Source organism: Pelobates fuscus, chromosome 6 (assembly GCF_036172605.1).
Source record: "Pelobates fuscus isolate aPelFus1 chromosome 6, aPelFus1.pri, whole genome shotgun sequence".
NCBI lineage: Eukaryota > Metazoa > Chordata > Amphibia > Anura > Pelobatidae > Pelobates > Pelobates fuscus.
In genome coordinates this window covers 301164344-301182085 of record NC_086322.1, presented here as the reverse complement: position 1 = coordinate 301182085, position 17742 = coordinate 301164344, and the positions used below count along the sequence as shown (strand labels likewise).

At 45.4% G+C, this 17742-nt stretch overlaps 1 protein-coding gene across 1 annotated transcript in view; it reads left to right on the top strand.

Annotated features, from left to right (window-relative positions):
• Nucleotides 1-386: 386 nt before the first annotated feature.
• EDN3 (endothelin 3) overlaps nt 387-17742 on the top strand; it is a 49845-nt gene continuing 32489 nt past the window's right edge. The window contains exons 1-2 of the mRNA XM_063459631.1: nt 387-558; nt 5331-5652. Coding sequence (XP_063315701.1) covers nt 477-558; nt 5331-5652 — 404 coding nt within the window. The 5' untranslated portion in view covers nt 387-476. The remainder of the gene's footprint in view (nt 559-5330; nt 5653-17742) is intronic.

Here is a 17742-nt window from a genome sequence, read left to right as displayed (position 1 = left end):
AGGATTCTTTGTATGAAGCAGTTAGTTGGAGGATACTTTGTATAAAGCAGTTAGTTGGAGGATACTTTGTATAAAGCAGTTAGTTGGAGGTTACTTTGTATAAAGCAGTTAGTTAGAGGATTCTTAGTATAAAGCAGTTAGTTGGAGGATTCTTTGTATGAAGCAGTTAGTTGGAGGATTCTTTGTATGAAGCAGTTAGTTGGAGGATTCTTTGTATAAAGCAGTTAGTTGGAGGATTCTTTGTATAAAGCAGTTAGCTGGATGTTATTGTATCCAGCATGCTGCAGGTCTCTGATCCAGGGATTCCTCAGTTATCCTGTGGGAGGCGCATGATCCCAGCTGGTTTAAATGAGCTCAGCTCTCATAGTTGCAGGATACCAGCTTCATTATAGCTCTGACTGTCAGTGAGGATCATGCTGCCGGGGCTGGGATGGTGAGAGCACACCTGGGGAGCTCTGGGATATTACATCACTTCTATGCAGCAGGAGAGCCTTACAGCTGGATCCATGGAGCGGAGATTATTGATCCTGTTCTGGACTCTCTTCACATTTAATACAGGTAAATCTGGATATCATACAGAGAGAGAGAGAAACTGCCTCAGCTGGGTATTATACAGAGAGAGAGAAACTGTCCCTGCTGGATATTATACAGAGAGAGAGAGAGAAACTGCCTCAGCTGGGTATTATACACAGAGAGAGAGAAACTGCCCCAGCTGGGTATTATACAGAGAGAGACAAACTGCCCCAGCTGGGTATTATACAGAGAGAGAGAGAAACTGTCCCTGCTGGGTATTATACAGAGAGAGAGAAACTGCCCCAGCTGGGTATTATACAGAGAGAGAGAAACTGCCCCAGCTGGGTATTATACAGAGAGAGAGAGACTGCCCCAGCTGGGTATTATACAGAGAGAGAGAAACTGCCCCAGCTGGGTATTATACAGAGAGAGAGAAACTGCCCCAGCTGGGTATTATACAGAGAGAGAGAGAGAGAAACTGCCCCAGCTGGGTATTATACAGAGAGAGAGAGAGAGAAACTGCCCCAGCTGGGTATTATACAGAGAGAGAGAGAGAAACTGCCCCAGCTGGGTATTATACAGAGAGAGAGAGAGAAACTGCCCCAGCTGGGTATTATACAGAGAGAGAGAGAGAAACTGCCCCAGCTGGGTATTATACAGAGAGAGAGAGACTGCCCCAGCTGGGTATTATACAGAGAGAGAGAGACTGCCCCAGCTGGGTATTATACAGAGAGAGACACACATGCATGCAATAATCCTGTATTTTAATATCACGCACATGTAATAATCTCACCGTGTCCTATTATCAAACACACATGTAATATTCCCATATATTCGAATAGCACACATACATATAATAATCTCACAGTGTCCTAATATCACACATACATGTAATAATCTCACCGTGTCCTAATATCACACATACATGTGATAATCCCACTGTGTCCTAATATCACACATATATGTGATAATCTCACCGTGTCCTAATATCACACATACATGTAATAATCTCACAGTGTCCTAATATCACACATGCATATAATAATCTCACCGTGTCCTAATATCACACATACATGTAATAATCTCACCGTGTCCTAATATCACACATACATGTAATAATCTCACCGTGTCCTATTATCACACATACATGTAATAATCCCACTGTGTCCTAATATCACACATACATGTGATAATCCCACTGTGTCCTAATATCACACATATGTGATAATCTCATCGTGTCCTAATATCACACATACATGTAATAATCTCACCGTGTCCTAATATCACACATACATGTAATAATCTCACAGTGTCCTAATATCACACATACATGTAATAATCTCACAGTGTCCTAATATCACACATACATATAATAATCTCACTGTGTCCTAATATCACACATACATATAATAATCTCACCGTTTCCTAATATCACACATACATGTGATAATCCCACCGTGTCCTAATATCACACATACATGTAATAATCTCCCAGTGTCCTAATATCACACATACATGTAATAATCTCCCAGTGTCCTAATATCACACATACATATAATAATCTCACCGTGTCCTAATATCACACATACATATAATAATCTCACCGTGTCCTAATATCACACATACATGTAATAATCTCACCGTTTCCTAATATCACACATACATATAATAATCTCACCGTGTCCTAATATCACACATACATATAATAATCTCACCGTGTCCTAATATCACACATATATGTGATAATCTCACCGTGTCCTAATATCACACATACATGTGATAATCTCACCGTGTCCTATTATCACACATACATATAATAATCTCACCGTGTCCTATTATCACATATAATTCCGTTATTTGTGATTTGACTTTCTGCTTCTTATATAATATATTCTAGGATGGAGAGTGTGGGGTGGCTGCCAGTTTGGTTCTGTAACCCCTAGAAGTGGGTTTGTTATGATCTTTCTGGTTACTGAATAGGTTGCCAGGCTAATTTTTAGTAGAAACAAAACTACAAACTGGATTTGTACTTGTCTGGGCAAATAACCAACCCATTCATTTAGGTTAAAGTTTCTTTTCATTTGAAGATTATCTTATAAAGTTAGTCCCACATCATACAGTGCCAGGCTGGGCTGTGGGTATACCTGGTATAGTAATACAGCGCCAGGCTAGGCTGTGGGTATAGTAATACAGCGCCAGGCTGGGCTGTGGGTATACCTGGTATAGTAATACAGCGCCAGGCTAGGCTGTGGGTATACCTGGTATAGTAATACAGCGCCAGGCTAGGCTGTGGGTATAGTAATACAGTGCCAGGCTGAGCTGTGGGTATAGTAATACAGTGCCAGGCTGAGCTGTGGGTATAGTAATACAATGCCAGGCTGGGCTGTGGGTATAGTAATACAGTGCCAGGCTGGGCTGTGGGTATAGTAATACAGTGCCAGGCTGGGCTGTGGGTATAGTAATACAATGCCAGGCTGGGCTGTGGGTATACCTGGTATAGTAATACAGCGCCAGGCTAGGCTGTGGGTATAGTAATACAGTGCCAGGCTAGGCTGTGGGTATAGTAATACAGTGCCAGGCTAGGCTGTGGGTATAGTAATACAGTGCCAGGCTGGGCTGTGGGTATAGTAATACAGTGCCAGGCTGGGCTGTGGGTATAGTAATACAGTGCCAGGCTGGGCTGTGGGTATAGTAATACAGTGCCAGGCTGGGCTGTGGGTATAGTAATACAGTGCCAGGCTAGGCTGTGGGTATAGTAATACAGTGCCAGGCTGGGCTGTGGGTATAGTAATACAGTGCCAGGCTGGGCTGTGGGTATAGTAATACAGTGCCAGGCTGAGCTGTGGGTATAGTAATACAGTGCCAGGCTAGGCTGTGGGTATAGTAATACAGTGCCAGGCTAAGCTGTGGGTATAGTAATACAGTGCCAGGCTGAGCTGTGGGTATAGTAATACAGTGCCAGGCTAGGCTGTGGGTAGAGTAATACAGTGCCAGGCTGAGCTGTGGGTATAGTAATACAGTGCCAGGCTGGGCTGTGGGTATAGTAATACAATGCCAGGCTAGGCTGTGGGTATAGTAATATAGTGCCAGGCTGGGCTGTGGGTATAGTAATACAGTGCCAGGCTGAGCTGTGGGTATAGTAATACAGTGCCAGGCTGGGCTGTGGGTATAGTAGTACAGTGCCAGGCTGGGCTGTGGGTATAGTAATACAGTGCCAGGCTGGGCTGTGGGTATAGTAATACAGTGCCAGGCTAGGCTGTGGGTATAGTAATACAGTGCCATGCTGAGCTGTGGGTATAGTAATACAGTGCCATGCTGAGCTGTGGGTATAGTAATACAGTGCCAGGCTAGGCTGTGGGTAGAGTAATACAGTGCCAGGCTGAGCTGTGGGTATAGTAATACAGTGCCAGGCTGGGCTGTGGGTATAGTAATACAGTGCCAGGCTGAGCTGTGGGTATAGTAATATAGTGCCAGGCTAGGCTGTGGGTATAGTAATATAGTGCCAGGCTAGGCTGTGGGTATAGTAATACAGTGCCAGGCTGGGCTGTGGGTATAGTCATACAGTGCCAGGCTAGGCTGTGGGTATAGTCATACAGTGCTAGGCTGTGGGTATAGTCATACAGTGCCAGGCTGGGCTGTGGGTATAGTAATACAGCGCCAGGCTGAGCTGTGGGTATAGTAATACAGCGCCAGGCTGAGCTGTGGGTATAGTAATACAGCGCCAGGCTGAGCTGTGGGTATAGTAATACAGTGCTGGGCTGTGGGTATAGTAATACAGTGCTGGGCTGAGCTGTGGGTATAGTAATACAGTGCCAGGCTGAGCTGTGGGTATAGTAATACAGTGCCAGGCTGAGCTGTGGGTATGGTAATACAATGCCAGGCTGGGCTGTGGGTATGGTAATACAGTGAATGGCTGGGCTGTGGGTATAGTAATATAGTGCCAGGCTGGGCTGTAGGTATAGTAATATAGTGCCAGGCTGGGTTGTGGGTATAGAGGGATGCAGTGCTAGGCAGGGCTGTGGGTATAGAGGGATGCAGTGCCAGGCAGGGCTCTAGGTATAGAATGTGATGCTGGGCTGTGGGTATAGAGGGATGCAGTGCTGTGGGTATAGAGGGATACAGTGCCAGGCAGGGCTCTAGGTATAGAATGTGATGCTGTGCTGTGGGTATAGAGGGATGCAGTGCTAGGCAGGGCTGTGGGTATAGAGGGATGCAGGGCTCTGGGTATAGAATGTGATTCTGTGCTGTGGGTATAGAGGGATGCAGGGCTGTGGGTATAGAGGGATGCAGTGCCAGGCAGGGCTCTGGGTATAGAATGTGATGCTGTGCTGTGGGTATAGAGGGATGCAGTGCTAGGCAGGGCTGTGGGTATAGAGGGATGCAGGGCTCTGGGTATAGAATGTGATTCTGTGCTGTGGGTATAGAGGGATGCAGGGCTGTGGGTATAGAGGGATGCAGTGCCAGGCAGGGCTCTGGGTATAGAATGTGATGCTGTGCTGTGGGTATAGAGGGATGCAGGGCTCTAGGTATAGAATGTGATTCTGTGCTGTGGGTATAGAGGGATGCAGGGCTGTGGGTATAGAGGGATGCAGTGCCAGGCAGGGCTCTGGGTATAGAATGTGATGCTGTGCTGTGGGTATAGAGGGATGCAGGGCTGTGGGTATAGAGGGATGCAGTGCCAGGCAGGGCTCTGGGTATAGAATGTGATGCTGTGCTGTGGGTATAGAGGGATGCAGGGCTCTAGGTATAGAATGTGATGATGGGCCATGGGTGCCGAGAGCTGTTGCCATATCCCCTATTTTTGCTTTTTGTTGCAGGCTTTGTCCTCACCCCGTTGCCGCAGCTTGCAGCCACTAAACTGAACCTAAAGGAAGCAGCAGCGAAAAAAGGCAGCCGTGCGGAGAAAGTGACGGCAGCCACCTCAGCGAACCCTGGGTTACCCCTCTCTTTGGGCACAGCTTCCCCGGGACCCCAAGGAACCCCGATCGCTGGATATGAGCAGAGGAGTAGCAGTTTTCACCTGGAGCGGGATTCGGGGGGGGCACACAGGAGGGCGAGGAGATGTACTTGTTACACATATAAGGACAAGGAGTGTGTATATTACTGCCACCTGGACATTATCTGGATTAACACACCAGAGTGAGTAAACCATTGTGTGCTGGCTCTTGGGGTTTGTACAGTTTATACCGTCATGTCGCGGACCCCCGTCTGTGCTGATTCTTAATGAAGGTCAAGGTGAGGGCCGGGGGTCTGAGAATGGGTTTTATTCTTTGTGTCTTTTAATGTTTGTAGGAGACACTCTGCCACATCCCCTTAAGGACACAGCATCAGAAGCAATGGCGTCCAACATGACGGTATATTTCCGTCGTATATCCTTAAGGGGCTGAGTGTTGTTTGTATGTTAGTCAATGTACTATGATATCATTCTAAAACGGGGCTGGTAACATCGCTTCGGGTTGGCAGAGCATTATGGGTGATGTAGTTCAGCTGTATAGCCATCGATGTTCTAAAGCCGTAATGTTGCAGGGATTCACGATGCCCATGTTAAGATGGTTACATGGCCAGGTGTGTGTTGGTGCAGCTCCTGTACATTACTCTCTCCTCAGCCCCATTGATAATTCAGAGATTATCCTTCCATTCACTCTCCATGGCTGACCCAGGGAAACTCACATTGAAAATCCTAAAGTGCAGCTTCCAAGTTATTAAAGCTTTGAGGAGGAGGTGGGGGGGGCCTGGCCATGGGGGCTGTGTATAGCCCTGGATATTGTCACAAGGCTCCTAAACGATTTAACATAAAGTTGGGAGATGACAACCAGAGACACTGAGCACCGTACACTACTGCAAGCTGTGATAATACACTAGGAACGTCCCTTTTACCAGCATGTGCAAGCCATTGATCAGGGCTTGCTCTGGCTCAGATCCATCCATAGGTTCTATGCATTGCGCACACGTGTGATGGAATAGCAGTATTGCCAGAGATATTTACTGTTGGGTTTCATTTTGTTTTTATTTGGGGGGAGAGATGTAAATTCCATTTTCCATGACTTTTATGATGGTTTGTACATTTCAATGAGTATTCCCTATCATAGTTTCACTGTCACTGAGAGGGTTAAGGACTGTGTGTTCTGTACAGATCTCTCTCACAGCGTTTGTTGGCATGGGTATCTCCTGAGGCACTGGCACACCTCCAGCAGGGAGATTTTGGGGCACCGCTGGCAGAGGCTCTGGAGAATGAAGGATGTGCTTCTAATGTTGTTGTAGCAGGTGAGCGTGTAACAGAAATGGCTTTGGGAACTGGTAGTATCACAACTGAAGGTCAGGTTTGGTCACCTTCTGATTCTTCAATTACAGATCACTACACCATGTGAACCTAATCTTCCATGCATAAACGCAGAGGCTCTGTATTGTCAGCATGGCACTGTTAGTTGGTGCGTGTGGATCTCAAGTCTTCCCCCCCCCCCATATGTTCTGGGACCTTAATGCAAACTTTAGCTACACTGGGTGCGTAATGCGTGTGTGCACTGTGTGTGGGTAGTGTATGCATGCGTGTGTGCTCTGCATGTGCATAATGTGCGTGATGTGTAAATGCGTGTGTGTGCTCTGCATGTGCGTAATGTGTGAATGCGTGTGTGTGCTCTGCATGTGCGTAATGTGTGTGTGCTCTGCATGTGGGTAGTGTATGAATGCATGTGTGTGTGCTCTGCATGTGGGTAGTGTGTGTGTGCTCTGCATGTGGGTAGTGTGTGAATGCGTGTGTGTGTGCTCTGCATGTGGGTAGTGTGTGTGTGCACTGGATGGATGACACGTTGATGGTTTGTCTAGTGTTCCAACCATGTACATCTGTGTTAATTGCAATATTTGACGACATGGGCAAACCGGCTATCTTATACCCACTGCACATGTTTGTAGCCGGCAGAGTTTGAAGAAAAACTTCACTGAATATTTTCCATTTAGAATTGCTGTGAGATTTCTGCTCGAGACCATTGTTTGTACCCTTTAATTAGAAACACGGCAATTTAATCCTAAAACGGTGACCTAGATTTCATTGCATTTTTATTTTGGCAAAAAAAAAGTCCTATCTGCATTTAATGAATATAATGAAAACAGGGTATTTGGTCATAGTAACTCTTCTTATATCTAAAACTTCCCACCATTCTAGTACTGGGGCCCAAGTTACCCTCAGCCTGATCCTTTCACTCCGTCACTCTCTCTTACATGAGAGGGACAGATGTCAGGGCTGGGGGGAGGATATGGGTGGCATGCCGCCATTGGCTGTCTGGCGTCGGCATGCTGTGCGTGCCTGTGTCAGACGCCAAATGCCATGAGCTAGCCCAGTCCTCTTGTTCTGGGATGGCTTGTTCTGGGATGGCCCCACTGATGCTGCCAGAGGTTGGGATTCAGTTCTGGCAGCAGAGAGGTTAAAACTGCACATACATACTCCAAGCACCATGATGATGGTTGTGGTGCATGGAGTATTTAAAAAAAAAAAAAAGTGTTTTTTTTTGTTTTGTTTTTTTTTAGGCAGGAGTTTCCACCTTCTGAGAGATGCTGCCACTATACAAGACACAAGTTGTTCCTCCCCGCACGGTCTGTGTCAGTGTGGCCCTCAGTGTAGGGAAAGCATACAGAGATCATGTCTGTGGTCTATAGTATGATGGCATAGCAGACTCCACAGGGGTAGCGAGACATATCCAGCTGGGGATTTATGGGAAGCAGTGAGTGATCCGACACATGAACGGGATTGTGGGATGAATTGTGTTAAATGTTCTATAGTTTACTGATGAGTCAGATGGGGTTTCCATATGAGAAAGAAACGGAGAAATAAACTGGAACTGTGCGCGTCAAATGCCTGGAGAAGGCCGTAAGCCATCTAAATATCATAATAATAATTAATAAAGCTTCACACACGGCTTCGTGGGAAAACTAACCCCTGCATTGCCTGCAGTGTGCGACGTACAGCTCTCACCATTAATCTGCTCCGTGCTCTCTGTGGGAAACAAATGGAAGGACAGGATTGGCTGAGAGGTCTCTGTCACTTCCTGGTTCCTGCAGACTAAGGTGCACAAGTTACAAAGTCTGGGGATTTTTATCCAAAGAGGTGTTACAAGTGATGGCTTTTATTATATATATATATATATATATATATATATATATATATATATATATCTATATATATCTATATCTCCTCTTTCCATAAATCTGATAACTATTAAAGTGTGTGGAGTGCTCGTTGTTTTACCATACCTTCCAAGGGGTAGGACAGTCCCTATTTCAGACCCAAATCCCTCTTTTCTAGGAGCTCCATATTGTTGGTGTGTCTGAGTGTATAACAGAGCTCCACAGCAATAATACTCCCAGTAATGTGTCTGAGTGTGTAACAGAACTCCAGCTTTGTAAGTTTATCCAAGATAACTATACCCAGGTTTTAGCGGTTCTTGCTGCCGTCTTTCTTGTGTTTCTGAGAGAGACTATGATGGCGACCTCCCACAAAGCTCCATGTGATATTTTATTTAATCTGATATTTGGATTGATGTATAGTGATGTCAGTTTGTCCAGGTTCCAGATTATTATGAAATTGCTGTTAATTTATTCGTAGCCAGTTCTCACAGCGTAGAAGAGATGTTATGTTATATATATTTTTTTTTTCTCACTAGACTTTGCTGTCTGGATGAGAGTAACACCCGCATTATTCACCAAAATGAGTGAGCATCGTCAGGAATTCAAATCTATAACTTAAGGCCAAAATAGCTAAACTGAAAACTTCTTCTGAAAAGTGTGGTGTCGCTCTCGCGGTTCATGGAGGTTATGTTCGAGATTTAAGTGGAGATCAGAATCAGGTAGAGACTCCCCACAAAAACCCAGAAAGAATAAACTAACAAGTGACTGATCAGAAGGAACGACATAATACAAATAAATGGTATCTTTAACCCCTTAAGGACCAAACTTCTGGAATAAAAGGGAATCTTGACATGATTTAAATTTGAATTTCATGAAAAAATCAATGGATTTGAAACCTATATAGATCTCCAGAAATCCCTGAAGAGCCTGCTAGGTGAAACGTACGATAGGACGCCAACTCTTTCGCACCATACATCGCTTATGTGTTTGGGAATCCCTGAGACAAAGATATACAGCCTGATCCATAATGGGTTATGACTCGGCAATCATGCACAGCTGAACTAACACTAAGCCGTCTGCTAGCGCTGCCAGCAGAATAGTTCTGTCTTTCGTTTTGAATGATTTTAGGTGCCCTGGAAGGCGCAATGCATTGAGACTATATAAGCAGCTCTTACTGGCAGTTAATTGCCAAGTTATCATCCTGCCCTATTTATTTATTTATTTTCCTTAACAAGCACTTTAGGATTCACTCCTTTTTAATTTAAACAAAGCTCTATTCTAATTGATACTACAACACAATAACATTTAATTTCTCCTAAGGAATAGCAAGAGTGGATATGCTGTTGCAATATACAACGTAACCCAATATTGCTTACCAATTATATGTACACTTTGAGCATACTCGTTGGAAACGAATGGAGGTACCCTGGCCAGTTGCCAAAAAAGCTGCTCTCTGATGTAATAGAAGCACAATCTGTATATACTTTCTTTTTTACATTATTATTATTATTATTATTATTTATTATTTTTTTACTTTTCATTTTTGTTCATTGCATTCATTTATAAAAAATATATACATTTTTCTAAAATATTTCTTTTAATATCAGAGTGCTTAAATGTTACATTTTAAATTTGTGTCAGGGCAACCCTTCTTTACCTTATACACTATAATGTTACCATTTACCTCTGAACAGCAAGACAAACGTGATCTCTTTTGGGATTCTTTTTGTCTACTTTTGACTTTTTTATTTTTCTTTGATTAATTCTCAAGCCAATGCATGAGAACTCAAATGTAACTGTCCAAGCAAAAAGATTTTAAAATGCAAGTCAACCATGTGAAAGATATATTTATAGAGGATATAATAAACACATTAGATAATGAAATTATCTAACGTGCTGAAATGGAGGAGAAAGGAGAATTTAAATATTCCTTTATCACAAAATACATTGAATTAAAAGCATTTTATACAAATATCGACCCATCCTTTTGAAAGACCCAATTGTTAAAGACTTGCTTTTCACACATAAATCTCACATTTGCATATTGTTGTTACTGCAAGGGATTCTGGGTGGGGATATGGGAATGAGTTGAACAAAGAACCACCTTTTGGCCTCATTTATTCCACTTTAAACGTGGATTCCTTGGAGTATGTGTCTGCTGTATACAACAGATTTTAAACACATCTCAGGAAGAGGTGCAAAGCCAGATAACCACTCACGGACAGCTGTTTCGTTGTTAATGCAACTCATAACATCCAAGCCTCAATATCAAGCCAGTGACCATCCTCATGCTGATGAGCTGCATTTTTTTTGTGTTTACATATTGATTTTTCAGTATTCTATCTTCCAGGTCATGAGAAAAGTCTCCCGTTGAAATTGAAACGTTGATACGCTGTGATTGTCTGCTTTTACAGTTAAAGGCACACTGTATGCACCCAGATCACTTCATCTCATCAAAGTGGTTTGGATGTAGTGTCCCTATCCGCCCTAGTCCTGCAATGTGAAACGTGTTTTAGAGAAACTTCAATGTGACTCTGTGAAACAATGCTGTAAGTCCTCATGTAGAGTCTTCAAAATTCCCATAGGAAAACATTGATTCCATGCTTTCCTATGGGCAAGGTCTAATACGTGCACGGCACTTGCCGCGCATGCACATTAGGCTCCCCCACATGCTGATGTCAGAGGAGACAGAGATGAAACCGGTAAGTATTTAAAGGGTTTTTAACCCTGTAGACACTTGTGTTTGGAATACAGCTTTTTATTGTTAAAGTGATACTATAAGTGCCAGGAATACAAAGCTGTATTCTTGGCTCTATAGCTCTCTCTCCATCGCGCCCTGCGCCCCCCCCCACCTCATTAAGTAAAGGGTTAAAAATCCTTTATCAACTTGATCCCAGTGCCGATGTCCCTAGGTGCTGGGTCGCAGCTCCGACCATGTCCCACGATGAACGAGCGTTATTGCGCATGCGCAGCAAATGCCACGCATGCACTAGACCTCCCCATCGGAAAGCATTGAATCAATGCTTTCCGATGGGGAAATGTCTCCATGCAGGTACCGGACCAAAGGTCCGTCTGGATGCAGGAAGCGCCTCCAGTGGCTGGCTGGGAGACAGCCACTAGAGGCACACTTAGTGCTGCAATGTAAACATTCTCTGGATCTACAATGTTTTACATTGCAGCACTAAGTGCAATAGGGACACAGCACCCAGACCACATCAATGAGCTGAAGTAGTCTGGGTGCCTGTAGTGTTATACTTTAAGTATTATCCTTTAATTAAGCAGTGAAAAGATTGACTTAAGAATTCCCGAGAGTCCGTGAGTGCACCTTCTATAACTTCTCTAATGAATTTCCCTTTACATATAGCAGGTCCGTGTCTCCATTAAACAGCCTCGATCCTTTCGCAATTCCTTATTGCATGTGATGAATGAATTCTCTGTTCTGTGGTTTTATTCGGATTGTGTCTTTTAAGGCTCCTGATTATTGAACTAGACATCTTTGCGTGGAGACGTCTTTGCGTGGTTAACAAATGTATTGAATAATTACCTTGTATTGTATTTCAAAATACTCCCTATGGAAGAGTCTCTGCAGTGCTGCTGTGCACTGGAGCGTGCTGATCCCAAACCAGGTGTACGAGGCACACTGGTGGAAAGGGAGGTGAAAAAGGTGAACTTTGCTACTGGTTTACAGTCAGAAGAATTGGTAATTTCAATAAGTCTGTCTTTAATTCCTGTGAATATATCGCTATTTTGTCCATCCTGTTCAGTAAATGGAAGCTTAGTGTGGCTAGACAGTCGCCAGCAGAGCTACATCTGACTAGTTTGTATCTTTATACACCTTCAAAGTGGGCCGAGTTATGGATTTCAGCACCTGGGCCCATGCTGTGCCTCCCTTCTGGCGTTACATGGAAATGTAGACTTGGCACAGAATGGGATGAACCAAGCCTATTTTTTTTTATTATTATTATTCTTACAGTGCCTGGTTTTCCTAGAAACTTATTAATTCACTGCTGATTGCTAAAATCTCTGGCTCGCTCATTCTCGGTTTGGGTATTCCGTAGGTGTTAACTGGTCTCCAAAATCCAGAGGGTCTCAAAGACTTTATTCCAAAATCTGAAAACATTTACACAAAGCACTCCAAACAATATGTAACAGAAACATGGTGTGGGAATTTATGGTTCATGCGAGACGTTGTGTATGTTCTGTAAGGGTGATCGATCGGTGTTATATAATACTCCAATCTGCCGGGCTCATTCGCAGGGTCTCTAAAGTAAGGATCCCAACAGCTACGTAAATATTTAAAGGGCGTAAATTCTCTCTCAGAAGAAAGCGCTCTGTATACTGTGTGATTATGGGGTAAGGCGGGTTATTACCCAGAATCCCTGGCTGCAGGGGGCGCTCTGTATACTGTGTGATTATGGGGTAAGGCGGGTTATTACCCAGAATCCCTGGCTGCAGGGGGCGCTCTGTATACTGTGTGATTATGGGGTAAGGCGGGTTATTACCCAGAATCCCTGGCTGCAGGAGGAGCTCTGTATACTGTGTGATTATGGGGTAAGGCGGGTTATTACCCAGAATCCCTGGCTGCAGGGGGAGCTCTGCTTACTGTGTGATTATGGGGTAAGGCGGGTTATTACCCAGAATCCCTGGCTGCAGGGGGAGCTCTGTATACTGTGTGATTATGGGGTAAGGCGGGTTATTACCCAGAATCCCTGGCTGCAGGGGGCGCTCTGTATACTGTGTGATTATGGGGTAAGGCGGGTTATTACCCAGAATCCCTGGCTGCAGGGGGAGCTCTGTATACTGTGTGATTATGGGGTAAGGCAGGTTATTACCCAGAATCCCTGGCTGCAGGGGGAGCTCTGTATACTGTGTGATTATGGGGTAAGGCGGGTTATTACCCAGAATCCCTGGCTGCAGGGGGAGCTCTGCTTACTGTGTGATTATGGGGTAAGGCGGGTTATTACCCAGAATCCCTGGCTGCAGGGGGAGCTCTGTATACTGTGTGATTATAGGGTAAGGCGGGTTATTACCCATAATCCCTGGCTGCAGGGGGCGCTCTGTATACTGTGTGATTATGGGGTAAGGTCAGGTTATTACCCAGAATCCCTGGCTGCAGGGGGAGCTCTGTATACTGTGTGATTATAGGGTAAGGCGGGTTATTACCCAGAATCCCTGGCTGCAGGGGGTGCTCTGTATACTGTGATTATGGGGTAAGGCGGGTTATTACCCATAATCCCTGGCTGCAGGGGGCGCTCTGTATACTGTGTGATTATGGGGTAAGGTCAGGTTATTACCCAGAATCCCTGGCTGCAGGGGGAGCTCTGTATACTGTGTGATTATGGGGTAAGACGGGTTATTACCCAGAATCCCTGGCTGCAGGGGGAGCTCTGTATACTGTGTGATTATAGGGTAAGGCGGGTTATTACCCAGAATCCCTGGCTGCAGGGGGAGCTCTGTATACTGTGTGATTATGGGGTAAAGCGGGTTATTACCCAGAATCCCTGGCTCTGTATGCTGTGTAATTATAGAATAGGGCGGGTTATTACCCAGTTAATTCATTGCCCTATGGGTTTTTATTGGACTGTCTCCTACTCATAGCATGGAGGTTGCCTTTCCCAACTGTGCGTTCCTCTTCAGGGCAGTCTTTTTAGCGCGGGGCAAACGGGGAAGCTGCCCCGGGCCCTATGACTGCAGGGGCCCAAAGCACCTGCCCCGTGGCCTGCCTCCCCCCCCCCCCCCCCCCACCCGTATGTACACATGCACATATACATACATTGACCGATGGTATGTCTGTCAGTGTATGTGTCTGTGTTCATATGTCTGACAGTATATGTGTGTGTGTCTGAGCATCTGCATGTGTCAGCTTGTGTATCTGTTTGTCTCTATCTGCGTCAGTTTATGTGTCTGTATCTGCAAGTGTGTCATTGTGTATATTTATTTATTTATTTATTATTGCAATTTATATAGCGCCAACAGATTCCGTAGCGCTTTACAATATTATGATAGGGGGATTTAACTATAAATAGGACAATTACAAATAAACTTACAGGAACAATAGGTTGAAGAGGACCCTGCTCGATCGAGCTTACATTCTATAGGAGGTGGGGTGTAAAACACATTAGGACATGAATTTGCAATCAAATCAGGTGGACTGCCCTTTAGGAGAGGGCAAGAGACAGGTATGTGAGGTAGAGGTTAGTCTTGGAAACTTCTTAAAAGATGCAAGACTAGGGGAGAGTCTGATGGCGGTAGGCAGGCTATTCCATAGGAAGGGAGCCGCCTGCGAGAAGTCCTGCAAGCGTGAGTTGGCCATACGAGTGCGGAAAACGGACAGGAGGTGGTCACGGGCAGAGCGGAGAGACCGAGAAGGGACATACCTATGGATCTGTGAGGAGATATAAGAGGGGCTAGAGTTGTTCAGTGCTTTATAGGTGTGAGTTAGTACCTTGAATTGACTCCTATAGCATACAGGAAGCCAATGTAAGGACTGGCAGAGGGGTGAGGTGTGAGAGAAACGACTAGAGAGGAAAATCAGTCTAGCAGCAGCGTTCATTACGGACTGTAGGGGTGCAGTACGACTTTTGGGAAGACCAATCAGGAGAGGGTTACAGTAATCCATGCGGGAAATTACTAGAGCATGGACAAGCTCCTTGGTAGTATCTGGTGCAAGAAAGGGGCGGATGCGGGCTATGTTTTTAAGATGGAATCTACAGGATTTGGCAACATGCTGGATGTGAGGCTCAAAGGTGAGACCAGAGTCAAGTATGACGCCAAGACAGCGTGCTTGCGAGGATGGACTGATGTTGGTACCACAAACTTGAAGGGAGAGTGAAAGAGGAGGATCAGTATTAGGAGGAGGAAAGACAAGGAGCTCAGTTTTTGAGAGATTGAGTTTCAGAAAGCGGGAGGACATCCAGTCAGAGATGGAAGAAAGGCAAGCAGTGACACGTTGCAGGACGGCAGGGGAGAGGTCCGGGGAGGAGAGATATAGCTGGGTGTCATCAGCGTACAGGTGGTAGTGGAATCCAAAAGAGGCAATAAGTTTTCCAAGAGAGGAAGTATAAAGAGAAAATAGAAGGGGACCAAGGACGGAGCCTTGGGGGACTCCAACCAAGACAGGGCGAGGGGAGGAGGTATCATTAGAAAAGGAGACACTGAATGAGCGTTGGGAGAGATAAGAGGAAAACCACGAGAGGACAGAGTCACAGAGACCAAGCGATTGAAGAGTTTGAATAAGGAGAGCATGATCAACGGTGTCAAAAGCCGCTGAGAGGTCAAGAAGAATTAGTATGGAGTAGTGGCCTTTGGATTTAGCTGCGATTAGGTCGTTAGTGACTTTGATAAGGGCAGTCTCTGTAGAGTGGAGAGGGCGGAAGCCAGATTGAAGGGGGTCAAGGAGAGAGTTGGAATTGAGGAAATGAGACACACGGGTAAAGACAAGTCTTTCCAGAAGCTTTGAGGAAAAAGGGAGCAGGGATATGGGACGGTAGTTAGAAAGGGTGGATGGGTCGAGGGATGGTTTTTTTAGTATAGGTACTACAGTGGCATGTTTAAGGTCAGCAGGGACGATGCCAGAAGAGAACGAGCAGTTGAAGATGTGTGTTAGAGAAGGCACGAGACAAGTGGAGAGAGATCTGATAAGGTGAGATGGGACAGGATCGAGCGGGCAAGTGGTGGGGCGAGAGGAGCAAAGAAGAGCAGCCACCTCTTGGTCAGTAGCTGGGGAGAATGTCTGAAGGGTAGGAAAGGTATGATTTATGTGTGATTGAGAAACAGAAAGGCAAGGAGGGGAGAATTCTTTCCTTAGCTGTTCAATCTTGTCAGTTAGGTTAGTTTTGGGGGTGGCCACAGCAGGGCGAAGAAGAGAATTAAAGGTGTGAAAGAGACGCCTGGGGTTGCGGGAACATGAACTAATGAGAGAGGAAAAATAGGACTGTTTGGCAAGGGCAAGGGCTGCGCTGTATGAACACAATATGAATCTATAATGGAGAAAGTCCGATTGGGTACGAGACTTCCTCCAGGAGCGTTCAGCACAACGGGAGCATCTTTGCAGGTAGCGCGTTGATTTAGTATGCCATGGTTGGGGGCGGGTCCTCCTCGAGGTGCTGGTTTGGAGTGGCGCTGCAGTGTTCAAGGCAGATGTAAGAGTAGAGTTATATATGGAGATGGCCAGTGAAGGACAGGAGAGGGAAGGGATGGACAGCAGTTGTGAATCAATGTCAGCTGACAACTGTTGGAGATCAAGAGAATTAAGGTCCCTCCTGAGTTGAGGGGGGTTAGGCTGAGGTTGTTGGGTGAGGGGGTAGGCAAGAGCAAATGATAAGAGGTGGTGATCAGAGAGTGGATATGGAGTGTTGCAGATATTGGTTACTGTACATGCATAAGTGAAGATTAGGTCAAGGGTATTGCCAGCTACATGGGTGGGAGAATTTGCCCACTGCGATAGCCCGAGGGAGGAAGTAATTGAAAGTAGTTTAGTGGCTGCAGAGGTCAAAGGTGGGTTTATAGGAATATTGAAGTCCCCGAGAATTAGGGATGGAATGTTAGAAGAGAGGAAATAGGGTAGCCAGGCAGCAAAGTGGTCAAGGAAGAGAAGAGGGGAACCAGGGGGACGGTAAATAACAGCAATGTTAGCAGAGAAGGGTTTGAAAAGGCGAATTGAGTGTATTTCAAATGACGGGAAAGAGAGGGAAGGGGGGGTGGGGAAGAGGTTTAAAAGAGCAGTGAGGGGAGAGGAGAAACCCAACACCACCACCTTTACATTCAGAGTTTCTTGGGTTGTGGGTAAGTTGGAGACCACCGAAGGACAAAGATGCAGGGGTGGCAGTGTCAGAGGGGGAGAGCCAGGTTTCTGTTAAGGCTAGTAAATCTATTGAACGAGAGATAAAGTCATGGACAGCAGTGGATTTAGTTATATTGCAAACAGAGCGTGCGTTCCAGAGGGCAGTATTGAAGGAGGATCTAGAGGAACATGAGATGGGTATGAGATTAGTGTGGGTCCTTGGGTTAGTATGTGCTGTGTTTGTTGAGAGGGTGTCAGGACCCCGCGGGCGGCTGCAAGGGGAGGCTGCAGTCCGCTCGCGGCACTCACCCTCCAGCCGTCCGCGGTCC